Raw genomic sequence first — 23,896 nt, forward strand, 5'->3', positions numbered from 1 at the left:
TTATAGACATAGTCGTATTTTTTTGTTGACTACATGTTTATTCCATAATTGCCTCCCCTAGTTTTGTACCTATTCCTGAGGAACACATGTAGCTGCCTACCAGTAAATCTTATGACAACCCTGTTGCTAACAAAGGATAGCAACTTTAATACACTTGTCAACATGTTCCATGAGAAGTGAACCTCTTAGGATTCCCAGGAACGACATGAGAAATTGTGACAAGGTCCAGGAAAAGTCATTCTAGGTCGTGATCATCTGAAAATCACAGAATATCACAGAAAAGTCCTTTTTACAAATCCTTGGGCCCCAAGCAGCTTATTCTGCTTTATGATGTGGCCACTTCTTACTGGAGATATCTTGTGTCAATTGCGAACATGCGTCAAGCTCATTTACAGAGATATTCTTCATTATTAATTATGATCACATAATAAAACATGTTATTTACCTATTTCACCCACCGACGAATCAGGATATACTATTATATCCTTGCACAGCTGTCATGTAGCAGGGAATGAGGAAGGGCATATACAGGGCAATACATCCTGAATACTAAATGGGATGGGGAAGGGTAGAGAGGGCCCATTTTAATATAGTTATTGGGGGTGTGGAATATTTTGCATGTTTCTGGTGAGAGCATGTGAGTTTACGTTGACCTTGCATGCTCTGGCTTGAAACTCACAAAATTTGAACTGCATGTCCAAACATGCCTTGTAAATATCTCACAATTTTGTGAAACTGCAAGTTGCTTTGCAAGTGTTAGTATGTGAATGGTGTGATATCTGGCCAGTCAAGTTAACCCTTAATTTGAATGACCACTTGTCTTCCTGGTGAATATGAACCCAATTGTATTAAAAGGATGAATTTGACAATGATGGCATATGATGACAAGTTGTAATTGTCTTGAATAATTGGGTGAGTAACCTAAATATTAAGAGGGATACTATGGTTCATCAACAGCAAATCAATAATTACTAAAAATATATTAGTGCTAAAAATGTGCCACTAAAAATTCTGTTCTTTCTTTACCATTGTCGTGGTTGGGTCAGTGGAGCGTAGCGCATCACCGTCCGCAAGACAAGCCCCCCCACTAGTAGCCGGATGCGCACACAGTCTTCGGGAAGTGTGTCTAACTCCAGTCCGGGGATGCGGCCTGCAACGGATCGCTGCGGACCCAGCCCACCACTGAGGGGGCGGTGCCATGCGAGGGGTAGCCAGAGGATTCCCCTGAAAGGTAGGAGTTGGGCCAGGAGCCTGACAACCATGTTCTAACAATAATAATTTTTAATCACGCTCATTAACTTTAGTGTCATCAATTCTTCACTGTAACACTAAATTTATCCTAATAAGCATTAACGCACGCAATACTAAACTTAACCAAACCAAGGTGACATTGTGAATGGGCAGGCGGTTGGATCAATCACAAATAACACAATGTAAAAGCAGTCTTACGAGGAGAAATGTTCTTGTATGTTCTGCATCATAAAAACTGATAATAAATGACCTTCCTTCATGAGGTACCACTGTCAACTGTCATTGAGATACTGCTGGCGAAATGCAATAAAATACACATCTACCATTATGGAGCAGCAACGCTTTTAGCATATACCTAAACCTCTATAATCTCTAGACTTTTTTTGTACATTGCACACAGGAATTGTTTTATTTTGCAGGAAACTCTACAACTATCCCAACCCAATGATATGCAGACTCTACAATAATCATATGCTACGGCTCATTGCAGCATTTAGCAACTTGTGAACTCTACTGGTCTTTGAAAATTAAACATTAATGGAAAAGTAATTTGATCTTGGTAAAAGGTGTTTAATTTCTATGGTTAATGATGGTTGGACTTCAAACTAGTGAGTTGTGTAGTTGTCTACAAACGTTTTTCTGTCTCACAAAGCTGTGAGATCTACTTAACATTCTATCCCCAATTAGGACTAGGTCAACCAAGGAGATGACAAAGTAGACAACTGGATAATGCTTCAAGGCCAATCTTTCTGGTGGGTTCTGAGAGTAGTTCATTTATTTTAATTAGTAAATAAAGTTTGTTAGGGAAAAGTACTATTATGGATAGAAAATGACACAGGAGGCATGGTTTAGCACTTTTCTTATCTTCATTATTATCTAAAACTACACATTTAATCAATAATACCAGAACACTTGGTAACAGCATACACAACACCAACAGAAACAATAGGGAATGAGTTAGAAAATGTTTAATTTGTGAAAATAATAAAGCAAACATAAATTGTGAAACACAAAAGATCTGTCCTCAAATGCTAGAAACTCCTAATGTTTCCTTCCGGTTTACTTTACTTTTGGCTTTCGCAGGTTGGATTTTGATTATTTTAAACGCAGGAGGGAGTGTCTGACCCAAGAACGGTGGAGTAGTAATGTCTTCAACCATAATGACGTACTCTCCTAAAAAGAAAAACAAAAGGTTTTACCAGAATAATACTACTCATAGCCACCCCTAATATAATTATTAGGTAAAGTATTGTGTATACATTTAGAAATGCAATGTGATGGAAAAAAAATTTCTTTTGATACAGAACACAAATAAATAATAATAATAGAAATAATAATAATAAATATTCCAAAGATGGGTACTTAACGGCAATATTTAATAAACTGGTACATTTTAGCATTATTTTGTAAACATTCTGTACCTTTTAGAACAAATGTTCACATTGCTTTGTGTCATCATAGGTTATAAGAAAAACAGGAGCAGGTAATTGCTCAAATAAAACTAAAATCAATGGGGAACATTTGAAACATGCCAGAATAACATAATGCTGGAGTCTAATTTTTTGTTTAAATCTATTAGGTTTCTGTATATATTACTATTTGCTTTTGTTTCCGAAGCATATATTATCCTTCACTTAAAAAGATTGCTTTTATATTGTATATCCCTTTAATCTCCCTCATCATATGTTTTGTCTGTGAAGGATACCAATAGTGGCCATCATTAGAACTTGTGAACAAGGGTAATTGACCTTGTGGAGTAGAGGTTAACGCATACCAGTCCTGAGTGTCTTTCTTTAGCCCTTCATTCCTTTTCCCCCCCCTGACATCCCTATTTTCTAAAAGCTCACAATGTTTGCGTGGTATGAGTTTATCACATGTTTCTCAGGCCTTAAAAGCCAAAATAATCTGTATAGAAATAGCAAGAAACATGACTGTAAATTAAATTATGTGAATAAAACATTAGCATTCATCTAAATGCCTTAGCTACATTTAGGGTATGATATCATTTAATGCTTCAGTAAAGCCATGGACCCTGCTGTCGTGATCCCTAGTGTCTTTTGGGGTATTTGAAATGTTTGGAGGTATGGTTAAATGTTTAATTGTTTCAAATTAAGGACACAAATGAGAAGACGCACTTGGTTGTCAGTAGTGAAGAGTACAGGAGGATTATTCCTTACGGTAGCAAAATCTGAGGTTCCATGATGTCATGTGCTTGCGACTTGGATCCTCAGGACCCAGTATTAACCAGGGGCATCAGTCCTCTTCCCCACCACACGCATAGGGTAAATTAATTAATCTGGAGAGTATAGTGCCAAAAATATTTGCACTCCTCATCCCTACCCCCTACTCAGAGGAATGGGGGGTAAAGATTATAAAATGACTTATGGACACACAAACCCCAAGCTGTGCCTCCTCCTCACCTTGTAGAACGGGTTGTTAAGCCAACCCTTTAAGTGGTGCTTACCTGTCCCACCAACTGCAGCCACAGGGGTGAGGTGGGGGCCTTTGGAGAGGTGAGGGCCCAATCCCGTGCCTTTCCCACTTTGGGATGGATGGGTTAAGGAACTCACAGCACTTACAGTTTAGAGAATAGACCTGTTGTCAGCACAGTATGCTCTCTGAATGACAAGCTATCAACACCCTGTAACAGCATGTCAGCGTTCAATCCGCCATCACATATAACAAGCACTAAGTCAGAATAAATATGTAGGAAGGGACCTGATGGCTCCAAATTCTTCCTGCAGGAGGGATAACTAATGAGAAAACAGATGTCCTTGATATATAAGCACAATGCTAATCAAACACCTGTGATTAGAAGATGTGAAAAAAACCTCTCTCCATTAATTTTAATCAGGAGCAATCACAATGTATCAAGAGCAGAGCAAACAGGGTTCCATTATCGGCACATAAGAATCTCGTGAACACCCTGAATCTCTAGTGTTTACATTTTGCTTATTACTATACAAAATGTTTTCAATTACCTAAATTAATTCACTGCCGCACAATGGGTTCCAAATCTGAAACGTCTATTGCGAATATTCATGCGCCTGGGAGGAGGGGGACTGTGGTTCACAACAGGAGATTGCGGTTATTTATAGTCTGGAATCCTCTGCGGATTCTGCATAACCGTAATATTGTGTTGTCAGAGGCAATCGTGAAGGTATTTTTTGGTCTGGTAGGAGTCGCAATGGGGCATAAGCATAAAGCTTTAAAAATGATTTGAGTTGCTAATCTAATGCAATGAAGCACTAAGTCTGCTTATCGCCATCGGACAGCCATTAGCCACTTACTGAGCAGGTGACTTAATAAGGGCTAATGACCCAAGTGGGGAATCATCCAGCTCTAATTGGAGATTTAACCCTTAATATTTAATATAAAAAATTGTAAAATACTATACGTTTTCATAGAAATAATATAATCCGTGGTCTTTTCTTTTTTGCATAGTGCATTGTTTAACCATAAAAATTGCCAGAGACAGAAATCCTGATGCCACCATCCTCAGCCATGCATTGTTAACAGATGGAGGTAAATGATCTATATAATGCTGTATCAGTAAACGGAGGGGCTTTAGAGGAGAGCCTAAGAGTTAGCAGTTTATTACTGGATGCATTATGTACATTATGGGAGATGTAATCTACATTGCACATCGTAGACTCATCGTTGGCTAAGAATGATGAGGGATACTCAGATATTTTGGGGAGACTTTATCAAGGACCAAGCTGCCATATAAGAAATTGTATTATGGTGCCCTATTCAGTGGACACCATTCTCCTGCCAGTTACACAATCACCGGTAAGCTGTCATGTGCTGCAATTCCTCCCGTTACCACTTGATCCTCTGCATCAGATGAGTGGCAAACCTACCCCGCTATGAATTGGCACCATGACAGCATTAGAAGAACGATGACTTTTTTGTCAACCTGCCTATAAGCAGTAACTGATGACACCAGGCTATGACATCATAGCACAGCACCACTAGTGCAAGCTGGTAGGGGGCGCCTATATTTTAGGCACAGATTTCTATATTGCTCCTCCAAGAAGGGGGTTGCAGCGCACAAATTGACGCTGAGGACCATATGACTCACAACCCAGCTGCAGATGAAGCTCATGCAACATGCATTGAGAGGCCACTGCTCCCACCCATGTCAAGATAATGGTATATAGAAGAGAATCACAAATTATATTGTGGAGAGCACACTTTCTATGTTGTTTTGGTTTTTTTGTTTGGCCTGACATTGCCTTGGCATGGAATATGCACAATAAACGCTATCTTCCAGTCACTCGATTCATATTATGTCATCTGCAACCACTTTATGATTCCATCAAGCGTTATTTCCACGTGTCACCTCTAATAGTCTGCATTCTGAATCATTATAATATATGCAAGTTGAAAGTCAATGACAAATGATCGGTGTGTCACTGAGTGTCTACTGTTTTATTAAAAGCTGTCTCAGAGGCAAGTTAAGTGATGATATTTTCCTTTGGTTTTATATATATTCAATTCATGCAGAACCAGAGATGTGTTCAACTGTCTTCTACAACGATTAAGGAACTCTTTCCCAGATACATAAATCTAATATACAGGATGAGCATGGCCTACTAATTTAATTTAGTGACTCAATAGGAAATAATGTTCACTTTGCAGTCTACTGCTGTTCCTGTACGAGCCTCTTCTATCTTAAATATGACTTGAACGAATATGAAAATATTTTAACAGAGGTATTGTAAAAAAAAAAAGGAGTCTTTCTTGGTCTGGGGCTTCCCCTTGATGGCACATTAGCCTGAACATGGACAGGTGCCTGCAGGTAGAAAACATTGAAAACCAAAACCTGCCAGCCGATAATAACCATTCAGCCCATTTAATTAGTCTGAAACCCAGTACAAATGTTGGTATAGTAAAAGCAGTTAAGTAAGGGCAATATTTTGGACCTCATCCTATTAGAATGGTCTTTAAGGTAGCAAATTCACTTTCAGTCTGTTTTCAGTTGAGCTAGTCTTATACTGGCACTCATTCCCTTTGGTAGTAGCTGAGGACCTCCTTGCTCGCTTGTAGCTAAAGGGGTAGCAGCTGCACCCCCATAATGAGACCCATAAAAAATTAAATGCACATCAATTCAAACTATTCCATTTATTTTTTTGAGGTTCATACCAACAAAGATATAGAGTCTTCTGCTTTAGTAGGATTCCATAAGGCAGACCAGAAGGTGGATGGACAGACAGATCTGAGCACTGAGCGCACTTTATCACTGTTCTGGAGATTGCCTGTACACATTTTCATATAGTTTATCATATCCTTATTCTAGGGTTCTGACAACTAGAACTGCCAAAAAAAATATTACCTTTTGCTCTTGCTTTATATGTCATGCACACATATATTTTCTCATTAAACCCCAAACCCTTTCTCACATGCTTCACAGAATTGTAAAAAAAACCCTTCAATTCTTCTTGTGAAAACTGACTCATTTGTTCAATGTGTGCGGTTTTAGCTGTACAACGCGAATAAAGGATAAAACGAAATTGTTACCTGGTCTCACAACATTGTTGTTGTCCATCAACACTTGCTCTCTCTTAAACTTGCTCTCCTTTGTTATTGGGTCGGCTCTAAAAACAAAAAATATATATTTTTACCAATTTTCTACAAATATGAATTATCCCCCAAGCTAAAAAATTATTTATAGTGACAGTGTAGAGAGAAAACATTTGAAATTAAGGAGAGGTAGAGTAAAAAAACAAACAGATATTTTTTCTGTAGTGCAGAACAACTTTCGGAAGCTTCGGTTGAATGGCCTCAGGCTATAAAGATAATGACCAACCACAATAATATCTTGGGGTTTTTTCCCCCCAGGATAAGCGCTTTATAAGAACCATTGACAGCCTCACTGGGGCCCATTGGTTCCGGTAGGATCAACAATGTATCAAAGAGACAATATGATGAAATATGAAGAGGAGAGAGGTTTTGTCTTCATTGTCCCACATGGAAGTCTTTTTCTGAGAAAACCAGGATATTGCATTTTTTAGAGAAGAAATACACATTTTTGCTTACCTGTAAACACACACACGCCTGAACTTTTCACTTTTATCATTTGGTTTTCAGTAAGAATTTGGATAAAGTACTCAAAGTACTCATCTTGTAAATCCCTTAAAAAACTCATGATAGAAAAGGCAATTCACAATAGTTGAGGGAGCCGATAAAAGCTCAGTATGTTTATTTTCTGTTTTCTTTTGATGTTTGCTCCATTTACTTTTGGTGGCCATTTAATCACAGGAATATGCAATAGGTTTGCTTACATGCATTTTTTCAACAGATTGCTTGCAGGAAAACATTGCAACGCGGGTACCTGATAATGCTTCAATGGGAAGCAAAAATGCACAGGCTGCAGAATTATATTCATCACGTTATAGACACTATACACCGACACGTAACTTACATATTCTTTCCAGCCATTCCCTAATATGTGATTTTCTAGGAACTTTATTAATTTGGTGTTTCTCTTAATGGCAGATGTCACTTTCAGCAGCAGTTTTACAGATTTTGATAACGCATTACGTGCCCTGGAATTTTTCCAAACATAATGTTTGACCCAGATTTTGCGAAAGATTATTTTAAGTGTAACACCTGACACTGGAGTATCTAGGATTACCACCACCTGTGTTAAAGTAACTCTGGCCATGTTAGTGACTGCCTAGAGACTTATATGTGTTTGCCTGCAGGTATGATGTCTGCAAGGTGGAATCCTGGTGAGCGGACTTATCGTATTTCCACATCAGAAATGACTCACAAAAATTAAAACATGAGATAAACCCTGTTTTACATATAAATGTGAAACAAAGCATGGGTTAATATTATTATTATATTCTGTTTCAATAGCACCAACTCTACAGATTTTACGCAGTACAAATAAAAACAGGACTGATTGTTCCAAAGTGGTATTTAAGAAAGGAAAATTGAGCACCCTCACTCAATTACTTGATTCTTAACTTGCCCGCAAAAATGATTTTCTTGTCCTTTTTACAGTAAAATGCCTTTTGCCACCCAAAGAGATCATATTGAGTGTTTATGGACAGTATTATTAGAAAAAAAGTCAGGCAGAGAGCATTGATCCAGTGGAAATGGTCCACTTTGTTTCCAGAGTTGGACATCCCTTTGAGCTAATTGTTGGATAGTAGATGTATTCACTTCTTACACATATGTTATTTACTGGGAGAGTGAATGGAACGGGTTACAAATCTCCACTCCCGCACAGACGTTTCTCTGCTGAAACAGCGGCCAGACTCTTTTCGGTCCCTGCAGGCGCAGAGATCATTCCATGCGAGTCAGCATACATCACTCTAAGGACATTTAGATATGCTTCAGAATACTCTAAAATAGTGCAAACCCAGGAAAACGGGAGACTCTTTTTTAAGTAGAATTCACTTAAGAAAAGACTTCATTTTAAGTCACAATAATAAATGTATTTTCATCCTTTTTAAACACTTTTAAACATTTTTTAATTGAACTCCAAGGTGGTTACCATGCCATTCACTCACATTCTGCATGTATAATATTCATGATGAAAAATTAAAGACTAAAGAAAAATATAAACAGCATCATATTAAATGGAAAAAAAGAGGGGCTTAGATATATCCCAAGAGTCATGTTAAAGATTCAGAAAGTCGGAGCTGGGAGGGAATTGAAGATAAATAATTTAGCACTAAGAATAACTAAAACCTCTGTCAGTCTGCCAGCTTTAAGGGAAATGAAAGGGTTTACAAGAATCTAAGAGTTTTTACAGAACCCCCAGGGCTTTAGAAAATAAATGCAGAACAAGAAAAGAGTTCAAAAAGTATTGTGTTCAAGTAGATTCTGAAGGCACTGATTAAAATGTGTGAATAATGGAACATACATTAGCAGAAAATGATGCCATTCTAGCAGGGTTTCTTTTAAATATGAACTGTATCATTAATCTGCTTGCAACTTTTACACCGAGGTACATTTGGTTATCTTATCATAGATATTCTTTTTGAAAGACAAAGACTACTTTGCAAATGTCTTCAGTCTGAAAGCGCTTACGGACAAATTATACATTCATGTATAGATGCTATCGACACTTGCAGCTAGTGAATGTTTTGTAAAGTGAATTTAAATGATAAGCGTCCATTAAAAAGTGCATGGGTCAGGTTTACCTTAGGGGATCCTGGCAGCTGTCCCTTTGCCCCCTCAACAGCCGTAGCCCAGTGGAGGTCTGTGCACCTGCTGGCACAGACGTCTCCCGATGCTCCTCGCGTCCTCTGTGCAACCTGCTATTGGAGAACGTCGAGATGTGACATCCAGTGGCAGGCGGCACAAAGACTCCACTCAGGTACAATTGGGTTGTGGTGGCCACAAGGGGAGACTTGGCTCAGACCCCTTTATGATTAAAAGACAGGGTAGGGTTAAGATGCAGGCATGCGACGAAACTCAGATCAGGGCAACTCCTTCCCACCATGGGGTAAGGTCCATGGCTTTAAGTGTAAACTTAATTACATAACACTAATGAGCGTGACCCTAATTCCATAACACTAATTAGCGTGACCCTAATTCCATAACACTCATGAGTGTGAACCTAATAGCATAACACTACACCCCAATCCTTATAGAAACAAACGTAGAAAGTGACGGCAGATAAGAACCATTTGGCCCATCCAGACTGCCCAACCTCTGAATAATTTCCTTAGTCCCTTACTAACCTAGAGCATCATTCTTTGCAACTGTGACTTAGATGCGGAATTTTACGTCACAGATATTTTCTTCCATGACATCTCTACACCTACCTTTAACAAATGCCTTCAACCTACTGGCAGAACACTCTACATTCTTAAATCGAATGCCCAAATCCTAATGGATGAAAGATACTTCCATTACCTCTTCCACACCATCAGTCTATCTGAATGTTTTGTATAATGCCCAGTTGGCAAGACCAACCACTTTAATATAAATGTGCATTTTGAAATAAGAACTGCTTCTTTTTCATCATCATCATCATCCTCTTTCGGTCATTAGCCTTTATGGGGCCGTATGTACAGACAGAATCAAATATGTTTCCTCTTAAGAATGGCACTTGTTTTATGACAAGCTGAGTTTAGTACCTACTGGGAGGGAGGTTAGATTTTATAGAAATCCGGAGCTGCTCCAGTAAAACCATTAAGAATGTTTCATAAATACATTGACATATACTTATAATCAGTTCATATATTATACATTCGTGTTTCTAATAATTAAATAAAATATAGATTTTTTTTTTCATTTTACACAAAGAAAAATAACTAGCCGTTAATTCACACTCGCCGGGTATCTGGTAAGTACAGTCATTCCGAAAAGGATGTTCTTATTGACCTTGACGGCAAAAAAAGACTGATTCTTAAGGTCTTTTGCTTTTTGTTACTGAGGCCAAATGTCTTTTTACATTTCGTGTTCAGGAAAGAATCCCTTGAGGGTTTGTCCTTTCGGTTTATGCTCTGAATCAGTGGCAGGATTCCTTTGAGGGCTGTAATTGACGTTATCACCTTAATTGTGCGGTTTATGAAGGACGCATCACATGCTGTGCTTAACTGCAGTACATTATGTAGCTGACATTTCACTAAAGTTCTGTGCATCGCTTCAGCTCGGGTCGGGAAACTGCAGTAGTCAGCATTTTATAAGATACATGTTACTGAATGTGAAATAAAAAAAAATATACCAGGGATTTTGGATATTCTGCAGCCTGATAAACTGGTGCTGATAACTTAATTATTATATAACATAATATAATATAACATAAGTATTAGAGTTATGTTACCCCAAAATATAGCTTTGCCTGTTTATTAATGATTTCCAAATGTAAAGTGGATTTTGAAAGTTAAAATGATATTACATATATATATATATATATATATTGACGTTAATGAGAGTTCCCACTGACGTCGGCGGGAAACACTCCCATTTAAAGGAAAAATGGGCGGGGTGCGGGGCGTGTCAAGACCCCGCTCCTGCGACCCTGAGGATTTGGGTCTTGACTCGGAGAATCGGAGGAGCAGCGCTCACCCGGCAATCTCCGGGTCCCATCCGGAGAGTTCCCAGGTATGTTGGTAGGGAGTATGTGGTATATTTGTTATTTTATCAGTCAGTCTGTCTGGATGGCAATATTCAATATCTCCCAACTATCCCTTTTTAAGAGCTAGAGTCTCTCTTTCCTTTCCTGATTTCCATATTTTCTATGAGTTTAGAACGTTTGGTTTTCTGGAAGCCTAGACTTCACATTAATATTCATTATATTTAATTTGGTTAACTTTTTTATTCCTTGTCTCCTTGAAAATGTCCTGCAGATGCCTACAACACAGGAGAATATTTGTAGGTCTAACATAATGGGGTTTCCACTGTTTAGGGTCTTAACTTTCCATTCATAGAGCAGTTACAGGTACCTTGTAGTGAAAATAATGTAGAAATGCAAATCGTACACTGATTTATTGATCCCACGATGGGAATTATGAAAGAGAACAGGCAGGGATGAGATAGGCAATTAAGCTATATCTTCCACGGAAGCAACGGTGCCAACTAATATACTTGTCTTCTGTTTTTTTTTTTAGGTTTAATTAAAGAAGGAAATAAACGTAGCGATAAAATGTATCCAAGTGGAAACTTTATGATTTTTAATCTTATTCTTAACGCAGGAGATGAGAAGAATAGTCAAATAGTGGATGCTAATTATTGCATGAACCCTGCATTGTTACCTGGTTTATTACATTTATCCTGCATAAGCATAAATTGCTTTTTAATATATTCTGCAAGCTCGTATATGTGTAGCTTCAGCTGAAAATACTCTGGACAGTGTTATAATGATGCCTAAGAAATATTTAAAAAAATAGCAATTTCTAGTGTCCACTGATCATACGCAGGTCCATCTTTAAGACAGGGCAAGAAGGTCTACAGCCTGTGGACAAAGTATAACTATAGGGCCCACAAAAGTGCCACCCACGTATTCAATAGAAGTAGTTTACTCTTATTCTTTAAGTAGGAGCGCTTAGATGTTGGTACACAATAGGGTTAAGGTGGTGGGATGCAATGAAGCAGGGGATGTAGACTATGGTGGAAAGGATGGTTTTAGGAGAACCTTTGGGGGTGAAAGCTGAGGCTTGCCTGGTAAAGTGGAAGGTTTTTTGTTTTGTGGACGTATTCATTAACTTCAGAACTTTTCCGCTTTTTATGAAAGCTAATGTGGAAGAATGAAGTACGTAGAATTATCCACAATGCTCATGTAATATACCCACAGAAGAAATGTTCTATCCTGTCATTATGCACAGGAAAGAGATTTGTTTGTCTGCCTACTGGCTTTGTCGCTGCTGGAACTGTCTACTGGAAGCAGGATTGTTGCACATTACATTTCGTAGACAGATGTCAAAGCTTCTTCTTTATTCCCCTGATACCCCACTTTTTTTAGAAGCTCACCTTGTTTGCTGGACATGAGTATATTGATGGGTACACGCCATTGGTCTTTTTTATGAACAGCCATCAATAGGTCATAATGGCCTATAAACAAAAGTGTCCCTCTTTGGCCATTTGAAATGCTAGGAGCTGTGATATATGTCAAACCCGGTCAACATACAATTATTATTCTACCCTAACTTATTGAACTGACAACCTTTACAAGGCCTGTTACTTTCAATTAGGACCCCAGCTCACTGTAGAAGGACCACGCAGGTCATCTCCTTAGAAATTCCTGGTTTATTTTACAGCAAATCTGTAAATCAGAGAAGCAGCACTCATTACAGCTGACACTGCGGATGCACACTGCACATGGTGTGACTATTTAATGTTTGGAGCTGGACTTTCTAGGCAAAACGTTAGAAGAAAATGGCCAGTGATTTGCCACTGATAGCAAGGAGGCACAGAATACCAAATTAATTGGCCACCGGTAATGTAGTGCATATCATGGTATGTAGCCAGTACACGGAGGGGCCCGGGCCACACTTACATTTAATTGGCTGCCTACTGAATTGCTGTTTTACATAGAATGTTAAAGATCTGGGAACTTCTGGGCTCCAGCTACCCGGAGCCTTCCCTTGTGGGACGCGGCCAGGACTGCACACAGGCAGCAGCCGGTGGTCCCGCTGATGTCGGTGGGTGGTCCCGCTGACGGCAGTGGGAAACACTCCATCTAAAGGAAAATGGGAGGGGAGCGGGGCAGGTCAAGGCCCCGTTCCTGCGACCCGGAGGATTTGGGTCTTGACCCGGAGAACCGGAGAAGCAGTGCTCACCCAGCAATCTCTGGGTCAAATCCGGAGAGTTCCCAGGTATGGTTAAAGACTATTAAACCCCGAAATTGTATTTTTATTTTTAATGCAGTCCGTTTTGCATAGACATACGTTCCACTGCATTCAATTTCATGCAAGCATTCTTTAGTTACTAGTTCTCTCTCTTCTGGTTGCCTCGCTGGAGACTTCCTGCACACGCTCAGCGGCATCCTATCGCATTTAGGATAACAAGACATTAGCATTTAGATAGCACAGGTGTAATTGGTTGCTGCTACTGCCATTCACTATAATGGGCGTGGCAATGAGCAAGCGCAAGTGGTGTACATGTGAATGCTCCCTGGTTTCAGGAGACACAGCTGGGGTGGAGTTAAATGAGACAAAAGCCTTATTTTGTAATTCAAATAACTAAATCATACCTGCATCGATTTATATGAAGTAAAATGTCCAATATGCGTTTAATAGGGCTGGAGTGACCAAGCAGCTACATGTTAAATAGCAGCTGGTTTAGTTCTACTGTTTAAAACAGTGGCAGCTTCAAGGATCAATTTCAAAGATTAGGTCACTGCTAAAAAATGGAGAACTGACTACCCTCTTAAATGTTGCCCACATATGATATACATTATTTATAATACAAAAAGTGTGGTTTAAATCTAAACGAGAAAAGAAATCACTTGCATTTTTCAAGACATTTACAGTTCAGTAATGAGATTTAAAAATCATGCTGTGTCCAAAATAACTTGTTTTTATAAGCGTATGGAAACAGCGCACACATGTATACCATAAAAGCTATATATTTATAAAAACAAAGCTAAAATGTAGTTGATATAAACAACAACCTTTATGTACGAGAGGAAGGAAACACAGCATCTTACTGTGCTGCGTCTGTGTAGGCTTCAATATATTATACTGTGAGCAATTTCATAACGTTTCCCAACTTAATAAGTTCCCTCTTTTGTGTCAGGATATCAAAACGCAATTACAGCAATTCTTTATATCTCCCATCTCTCTTTTTCTCTCTCTCTCTCTGTATATATATATATATATATATATATATATATACCAAAATGTCTTTGAATGTCCCCTTCAGCATACCAAGACATCTCGAACAATGCTATGCTTTCAACTTTGTGGGAACAGTTTGGGGAAGACTCTTTTCTATTCCAGCATGGCCGTGTCCCAGCAAGGTCCAGAAAGACGAGGTTGGATGAGTTTGGTGTGGTAGACCTTGACCGGCCGCACAGGGCCCTGAACTCAACCCCATCGAACACCTTTGAGATGAACTGGAACGGAGATTGTGAGCCAGTCCCTCTTGCCCAACATCAGTGCCTGACCTCACAAATGCTCTACTGGATAAATTCCCACAGAAACTCCCCAAAATCTTGTGGAAAGCTTTTCCAGAAGAGTGGAAGCCGTTATAGCTGCAAGGGGGACCCAACTATATATTTAGAGAGCGATGTCATAAATGGTCAGGTGTCTCAATACTTCCTCCAGAAAACCAGAATGTCTGAGATAATTTATATGAAATGTTTCCAATAAGCAACTGTGATAACGTGACCTCATGAAAATTTAGGGAGTATTAAGTATTAACACAACGTAATTTACTTATTAAACCTTAAGTAGCCCCGCGATTACTTTGATACCAAAGTAAGACACCATCTTGGCTGAGAGGTCTGTAGCAAAACTTTGAGATCTATTTAAAAGAGGTGGCACTAGGTTCTATAGTGTGTGTGTATATACAGTATATATATATACACATATATATACACATATATATATATATATATATATATATATATATATATATATATATATATATATTACTGTGCAAAAGGTTTTAGGCAGAAGAGAAAATGCTGTAAAGTAAGAATGCTTTGAAAAATAGAAAAGTCGATACTTTATTTTTTATCATTTAACAAAATCCAAAGTGAGTGAACAGAAGAAAAAACTAAATCAAATCAATATTTGATGTGACCCTTTGTTTTCAAAACAGCATCAATTCTTCAGGGTACGCTGGCACAAAGCCAGGTATTTTGTAAGCATAGATAGATAAAACAATTATACCAAACAAGTGATAGTGATCATCAATTTAGTATGTAGGTTGAAACACAATCATTACCCGCAACAGCCAAGCTCACTAACAAGTTGAGGTTGCTGATGACGGTTTCCCTGACAAAATTCTGGCATAATTAAAGATTTTGTTCTGGGTACTATGTATTGTGCTTCTAATATTGCATTTACGTAGTTGCAAGATTAACACTGCTAACTTCAGAGGAGTAAGTAGAACAGCATCTTAAAGACACCCAATTTGGAAGAAAAACATGGTAAAGAATAACGTACCCTCCTGTGTCAGTCCTTAACGACAACTTAATCATGGTCATTTGTGTAAAGCTAAGACATATCGGTTTTATGAATAAATAACGAACATTTTCCTGGGCTCACTTTCCCTGCATTTGCCGGTTACTTTTAAAGCTTGTTTCTAAGACGGCACATGGTGCACTCATAGACTTTCCAGCCATTAATAACATTAGCGTCCTAGACATAAGTGGGGGAAAATAGTTTCAAGAAATACGGTGGAACTGTTGTCTAACAACGCAAAGTTATGTTACGTTTAGCTATCTACTGTAATTCTTGATAATGGGAAGGCTGAAATGCCATTTTCTCATAAGAGGTTAACCCTTTATGCAGCAAGTGGCAGCAGTTCAACTGTAAGGAAATGCATTTTCCACCTCTTCAGCAACTAATCAGTTAATTTTCCGCTTTACCCAGACCCTTCACCCCCCCCTTTAGCCTTAAAAACCCCATCCATATGCTGCACTCCATTTTATTATTTCTGCATTGCGTCAGAAAGGAAATATTCACACTGAGCCACAGGGATTAAAGAATGAAGCTCCGGAGAAGTCAGATCACATCCGTCATACCCAGCTGTTTTCAATTCCAACCATTCACACCTGCTTTTATTTATTTTTCCTTACAAGACAGGGATCATTTTTTAAAATCTTTGATGTGAAGTGGTTTGGGGTATCTGGCTTCTGATTGGTCGCTTTACACATAAATAATATAAACAACATAACAAGTATAAAGAAAAACAAGCAATGTTGCATGGACACGCTTTATATGGTGAATGAGTAATGGCATGATTTTATGATCTCCGCTTACTCATGAGAATGCAGATCTCTTCCTTGCACCTTTCTTCGTGGTATCAAATTGTGACTTTTTAGAAGTCAAAAAAGTGAAGTTTGGGAGGGGAGCGATTATGCTAGACATTATTTGGAAGTTTAGATCTAAAAAAAATTGTGACATAAAGGGCTTAAAAATACCTTTAACAATTAAATCTACAATATGGGGAAGCGGTTAGTAGTAATCTCAATTTTCCACCAGAAAATTTTTGTAAAATCATATATCTAGCATGTCATTCGTTTAAAACATAGGTGTACGGACAAGCAAGCTTCATCATAGAAACCAGATATACAGCAGCAGTATTACTATAATAGTAAGCACATGAGTTCCATTAACATCTGAGAGACGTCTTGAGTTTGGCCACCTGTCTCCTTTAATGTATAGGGGCTATTCACTAAAGAGAAAGTTGACAGGTGAAGTTGACTTGACTATATGTTATGAAGAGCCAGCAGCAGTGAGCTTCTGTTGCAGGATCAACTTGGCTGGTTTTGTATTTCTTCATCCTTTAACTGGCGAAACTTGCCATTATAGTATACTGGACAATTAAAGGGTTCTAGATTGGGAATTCTAAAGCTAAATATTTAATTCCTTTACAAAAGGTTTATATATATATATACATATATAGATTAGAAATGTGGTGCAGAGAACACTACATTTTGTTAGAGCGCATAAAAAGTCTGAACACTTATTTTTGTAAATTACTCACTTTTGGAGTATAATGCATTTTTTGTAAAATTGTTCTCTGTCTTTCCTGGAACAGCATACAATAAGCTCTCACTATTATTCTCTACAAATTGATGCAATCAAATCAAAATTATGTTATTTCCACAATGCGCACGCAAATGTGGATCAGTAACTGATGTCAGTGCAAAGCTGTCTGCCTGTTGTTTCCATGTGTCACACCAGACATTGTACATCAAAGATTATGACTACTCGAAAACAAAAATGAGATCATCATGGTCAGGTTCTCTTTAGATTTCAGTGTCGGAAACCCCTGCAGCGTAAACGTACATTTTTAACATTTCATAGTTTTAAATGGGTAAAGGCCTGTCCGTGAGAGAATTCCAATACTACAATATACTTGGAGACTTTATATTTTCTACAGATTTATGGGAACATATGCAACACGTTAACCTATTCCCTGACAAATGGAACGGCGGTAAGACACAAGCACGGGAAATATTCCTTACTGGAACCTGCAGAGAAGAATATAGGTTCATGCAACTTCTTCATTGATACAAATGTGTCTGTCTCAAGGATCCACAAATTAGCTTCTTTTACTGGGGTGTCCTGGTATCTATATTCTACTATAAGATCAAGAATCAGTCACGGTACCGTGGTAGACATGGGGTGATGATAACTTTTGGCCATGATCAAGCTATTTTGGTTAAACTATACCTACTAACACTACTGGACTGGGAAGTTAAATTGACCCTGACACTTTAAGACCAGTGTTTGATAAACCACAGGCTTGGTAGATGGGTAGGCTGTTGGGCAATGGCTAACCGGCCAAAGTGCCTGACGGACAGTCAGGGCCTCCCTACAAGTCATCTTTTGTTTGTCGTGTTAGTTGAGTTTATGATGTCTGTAGTCATTGTAACCAAATCTAATGGGCTCAATGGGTCTACAAAGATTTATAGGGTTGATAGTGTTGCCCTTGTTCTGGGTAAAGGTGGCATCCTCCCCCTAGATTCACACTAAAAATACTAATGATAACAAAAGGGTACTTTCTTGGACCGTTTCTAGATTTTACTATAATCCTTATGCAAATAAACTCTTTAAAAGAGAAAGTTAATTGTGTCTCTCCTGGTACAATTCTGGTTTAGTATGCAGTAGGCTGCCTGTTTCCATGTTTTTTTTGGTGGTTATTCTTTGTTGTTTATGCAATGTCATTAATCCAGCAACAAAATTTATAGTGATTGCATATTGCAAGCTTTTTATCTTCCTCCCTGAGCCTTGCTGGTTTGCCACACTAATTAACATTTTGGAATTACATGAATGCCTATAGAAAAACTATTACACAGCAGCTACAACACAGATGCCAATGGCTTCGAGGCTTTTTTCCCCCTAGCCTGGTCATTCTTTAATGGATTTTAATGCGAGAGCCTTGAAAGGAACCCATACAATGATCTTTGAAAAGAACGTCTTCTTATTTCTCTACAGAGCCACAGCCTTATTTCCACCATTCCATTAATCAATAGTATAGCACTTCCTAACAATTTACTCAAATCATTACATATTAATTTAGCTCTTTTCTTTTTATTTCTGTATTGTCTTAACTTTTTATTGAGGGCCATCCGGTTACTGAAATCTAATCTAAGTCATTCTTTTGAGGCTTTCTAATTTAGATGTCTTTTTGTTTTTTCGTTTTTTTTTTTTTATTTCTTCATCCTTAGTGACCCAAGCGATGAATGATATTTTGGAAGACATTTCTAAAGGAGGTGGAATCACTATGAAAATCAACTGAAGCGATAAGCACATCTTTTCATAGCACCAATGTGTTTCATCCTCTGGAAGTAATTCCTGTTTTACAGGGCATTCTTCTGGTGAGTACATCTTTCAGGTCCATTTATATTAATGTAATTGGTCTTATACTTCCTAAGAATACTTTAAACTTTGTGGCTGCAGCTAAATAATACACTTTAAAATTTGTTAATCACTCTGCTGTCTAATCATTAAGGCAATTATTAAGCTATTTAGGCCCAGCTGCTTCTGACCAAGATATTACATATTGAACATCACGCAAGGCTCCACATAAGCTCTTTCTCAAAAAATTTTGTCTGATTATGGCCTTTGGGTTCTATAAATTTTGATTACCCAGAAGGAATCTTATAAAGTGGGGTTTAGGGGGGCGAAAACCTTCCTTTTTTGTCTTAAGTTCATAATGCCACCAACACCAGGCACTTTCACGTTGTTCTTTCTGTTAGTACCATACATAATAATTAAAATGGATTATTATCCAAGATAAAATGGAATATTTAGACAAATCATGTATTAGCCTAACATAGAACAGATGTAGTTACATGAGAATTAAGTCTCTTCAAAGTTTCATAAGGTTCCAACCTTTTATGTAGCATCTTTATTGGGCCAATTAAAGGGTATCAACCTCAACTAAAGATTCCATGATTAAAATGGGGAAACTTTATCTGGAATTTCCTACCTTGTCCTTTCAGAACAAAGAACATAGACAAGGAAGAGCTTGTTGCTATTGTCACTTTAAATGCTCACTTGGTCAGAAAAGAAACCCCTTGTTCTCCCCACATTCGAGATCTCCACCTCACTTACCTTTCCACGTGGCCCTCATCCTCTCACCCTATGTGTCATTTACCATCAACGTCCTAATAGATTGGAAGCTCGCAAAAGGAGGACCTTCTTCTGCTTCTGTACCATTGTGTCATAATGTGTGTTAATGTTCTGAATTTTGTATATTGTCATATTTTTGTATATTCTAAGAATATTCTAAGAAATACTAATACTCATGTCATAACTCATTTATCCCTGTATATCTCTGTATTGTGGTCCATGAACAATCTGAATGTAAACACTTTTATGTATAAATTAAAACGTTAATATTAAAAGCTATTTGCAGTTATAAACTCCTAGTAGGCGTAAATTCCAGTAGAAACCTACAATGGTGGGGTTATCATACATAACAAGGCTAAAAATCCTTATTTTCTTCATATGTGTGTTAAATATGAGGAATTTCTCTAAAATTAGTAGATGATAAAATAATATTAGGATTCAAGTGTGTCCTAAGTACAGCTGGATATTCTACAGACTCCAACATTCAAGTTTTTTTCCCTACTTTTTAGATTTGAGTAAAACGTAAAATTCAATATTTCCCTCTGCAGCAATAAAAAGGTGTGGAAATGTTAAAACAGAATGAATGTGACCCGCTAATAAGGAGTTATAGCTTTTTAGCACCAGGAAAATTACTTTTATAAGAAGGTCAGCTGCTTTATGGTGCATTTTAGTGGGGTCTGTCCATTTACATCTTGCTAATGAGTACCCCACAAAAACAGTTTATATGTAGTGTAGTTATTTCAATATTCTCTCTTGGAAAAGTTTAGGTGTGTCTGTTGACATTGTGTGTATAAGTCCTGTTATGACAACTAGATAAAGCGTAGCATTCCTAACAAGATCTGTAAGCATTGGAACACTGGAAACTCCTTCCATACTTATCCCAGAAGATGATAAAGACTTATAAGTTACGAACAAGATACTCCAAAAAAAATAGAAACATAAAAATAAAAGCACAAACCCTCATCCCTCCTACCCCAGACAGAACGGGAATCCTTTGTAAATGCTTATATATGTTAAGCTTAACCCTCCAGAAAAGATGAATTATAACAGAAAACAAAATCCATAAAAAAATAGCACACAATCATCACAAAAACATCTAATATTTAAATATTCGTAATTTTTGGGTGAAAAAAATGAAATGAACCTCTCGATTGGAAAAAGCAGCTATTGCATCCTCGACATATAAAGGCTATTAATCCCTTTTATACGTGTCATCATGATGCAACCACGATTCGGGCACTGTGCCTTTCATACACTTGCATTAATTTTTATATCACAAATAAGATTCCATTTAACCATTAGGAGTTTGAATATTTATTCAGCTAAATTGAAAAGGAATCCAGTCCAAACACGTGGTTAGTGTGGGGTTCTAATTTTGCTTCTGTGTGGGAAAGTTGCATGTACAGAAAAATACTTTTTTTTTTCTACGTAACACTAAGAGTGAAGGAATCAGCCGCGCTCTCTCCATCTGAGATCATGTTACAATGTATAATGCGGAACCAGCATGTGCCAGGTATATTTGCTATAAATTCACATTTTTTCTGTTACACTAATAAATATGACTTTGTTAGATCTTATTCCAGACCGGTCTTTGGTGCACCTCACTGTTGATATAACACTAGCTTCAAGGGTAACTGTCCTCGCTTGAGTCCATGTTTCTTACCCATTAAAACACAAACAAAATAAAACTTGGAAGAAGGACCACTAAAGGCTGCTGGAAGAGCATAACGATGTTAAATAGCATTATGCTTTTTAAACTGTAAAAAAGGTTTTATGAGGCTTAAAAGTGATTCATTTAAATTAATTTGCCTTTTAACCACAAGCTGCCAGCATGCCCTCTGTGGACCATGATGGCGTCAGCAACAGGCAATTCCTTTAAAAGTGACACGCCAGTGTTTATCTTGTATTACCAACCTCCCTACAAGTAGTTATGGAGACGGATGTTTTTGCAGGGCTTACGTCTCTATTCCCAGTCTCACAGGATTACACATTTCATTGGATTTTTGAGATCAGACACATTTTCTTCATTAAGACCGGGCAATTAAGAATGCTAGAGTATAGCAATAACAGAAAGACGTAAGACAAGTCCGAAGATTGCTGTTATGCCTGCATGGCGTGGAAAGCCCAGGGTGATTTTCAGGAAATCAAGTCTACCTTATGCAGCTGACTGCATTTAGTCTGACATTCATCTCTAACACATTGTAAAATTGAGCAATATGCGAAGAATTTTCATCTCCTCAACCCACTGACCTGGAAACCCTGCAGAGCATTGAGCTTGTCCATCCTATTATTTATTTAACCAAAGTTTAAGCTTGTTCTCAGCTGTAGACACCTCTTTTTATTGCAACGTTTAATTCTAGAAGAAAGAACCAGTAAAAGCAGCCAGAAGCTCGAGGTTGTATAATTCTTGGTCAAAGGTCTTCCAAGGGTTTCCTGTCTTGTTGGGACTACAAGTTTGTTTATAGAATTGAAGTGTAAGAGAAAAGGACACAAGAGGCATATTAAAAAAGTTACCTGCCAAATTGTAAAACGTATTTGAGGAAGAAGAATGCAATAATTTCTAAGGGTCAATAGAAAGGTTCCATGGAGATCCAAAGAAACTGGTAAGATGGTGGAGGTAAAATAAAAAGGTAGTATGGGGTAATGTGGTTTAATAGAAGCAAAACATGTGAAAAAATAACAGATTTGTTTAACTTTTTTGATCATTGTTAGTATACGTTTTAGCATTTCTGTATCCCTACCCTATTTATGTTTAACTGTCGGTTTCTGCATATGGTTGTTCTGCTTTAATGGGAGCAAAGAACAGCGTCATTAAAGCCGAATACCAGGTACATGAATAAAAGGGGTTTCATAGGCACTTGAGTCACAGGTGCATCTTTTACCATTGAAAATGCTGATTGTTATGCCACTGATTAAAGCATTACGTTTCAATTATTTATTGAGCACCAGCAGATTCCATGCTGCTATTACAACGGGAGGACAGTTAAAATAAAAAATAATATTAAAAATGAAAATATATATAAAACTGCGGGGTGTTTTTCAAGTTCACACAATTTGAGGCAATTCTCTAGATCTGTAGAGGCCCAAAGTAAACTACACTATATGACCAAAAGTATGTGCACACCCGACCATAAGACCTATATGAGCTTGTTGGGTATGCCATTACAAAACCATAGGCATTAATATGGAGTTGACTCCCCTGCCCAGCTGTAATAGCATCCACTTTTCTGGGAAAGCTTTCCAAAAGATTTTGGAGAGTTCCTGTGGGAATGTTTGCCCATTCATCCAGTAGAGCATCGGTAAGGTCAGGCCCTGATGTTGGACGACAAGGCCTGGCTCACAATCTCCGTTCCAGTTTATCCCAAAGGTGCTCGATGGGATTAAAGCCAGGTCTCTGTGCAGGACACTTGAGTTTTTCCATACCAAAGCATGTCTTGGACATTGTCCAAAATGTCTTGGTATGCTGTAACATTAACATTACTCTTCACTGGGTCCAAACCCTGAAAAACAGTCCCAGACCATTATCCCTCCTCTCCACGTAAGGTAGCGTTCTCCAGACATCCTTAAGATGACATTGTTATTTATAAATTTATACTTAAAAATTTCAGAAACCTAAAGAAAATCCAAAATACTCTATAGTAATTAAAAATTTTCTAAGGAAAGGTAATTTTGGATTTAAATGGCTTTGGGCAATCAATCTTTGCAATATGTCTGCTTATCTATTATTGAAAGAATTGCAAAAATGATAAACCCCACAAGGCTTAAGCATGGAATTAGAACGCTTATAAAGCGGTGTAAATTCCTAGGCAGAGAAATGTTCTTTTGTTTTTTAACCTTATAAAACAAACATTTTCTCTGGTTTGAAAAATAAACTGGCTGTTCCATTGTTCGGTTTTTGTTATAAAATCATAATTGCCGGT

At 37.8% G+C, this 23,896-nt stretch overlaps 1 protein-coding gene across 1 annotated transcript in view; it reads right to left on the minus strand.

The window, feature by feature from the left end:
* Nucleotides 1-2,275: 2,275 nt before the first annotated feature.
* The window catches only part of MORN1 (MORN repeat containing 1), an 87,144-nt gene continuing 65,523 nt past the window's right edge, over nucleotides 2,276-23,896 (minus strand). The window contains exons 13-14 of the mRNA XM_089487821.1: nucleotides 6,775-6,851; nucleotides 2,276-2,424 (exon numbers count right to left, since the gene is read on the minus strand). Coding sequence (XP_089343947.1) covers nucleotides 2,276-2,424; nucleotides 6,775-6,851 — 226 coding nt within the window. The remainder of the gene's footprint in view (nucleotides 2,425-6,774; nucleotides 6,852-23,896) is intronic.

The sequence above is a fragment of the Sceloporus occidentalis genome, unplaced genomic scaffold, assembly GCF_023333645.1.
Source record: "Sceloporus occidentalis isolate IW3139 unplaced genomic scaffold, rSceOcc1.0.p SCAF_35, whole genome shotgun sequence".
In the NCBI taxonomy this organism is placed as follows: Eukaryota; Metazoa; Chordata; class Lepidosauria; order Squamata; family Phrynosomatidae; genus Sceloporus; species Sceloporus occidentalis.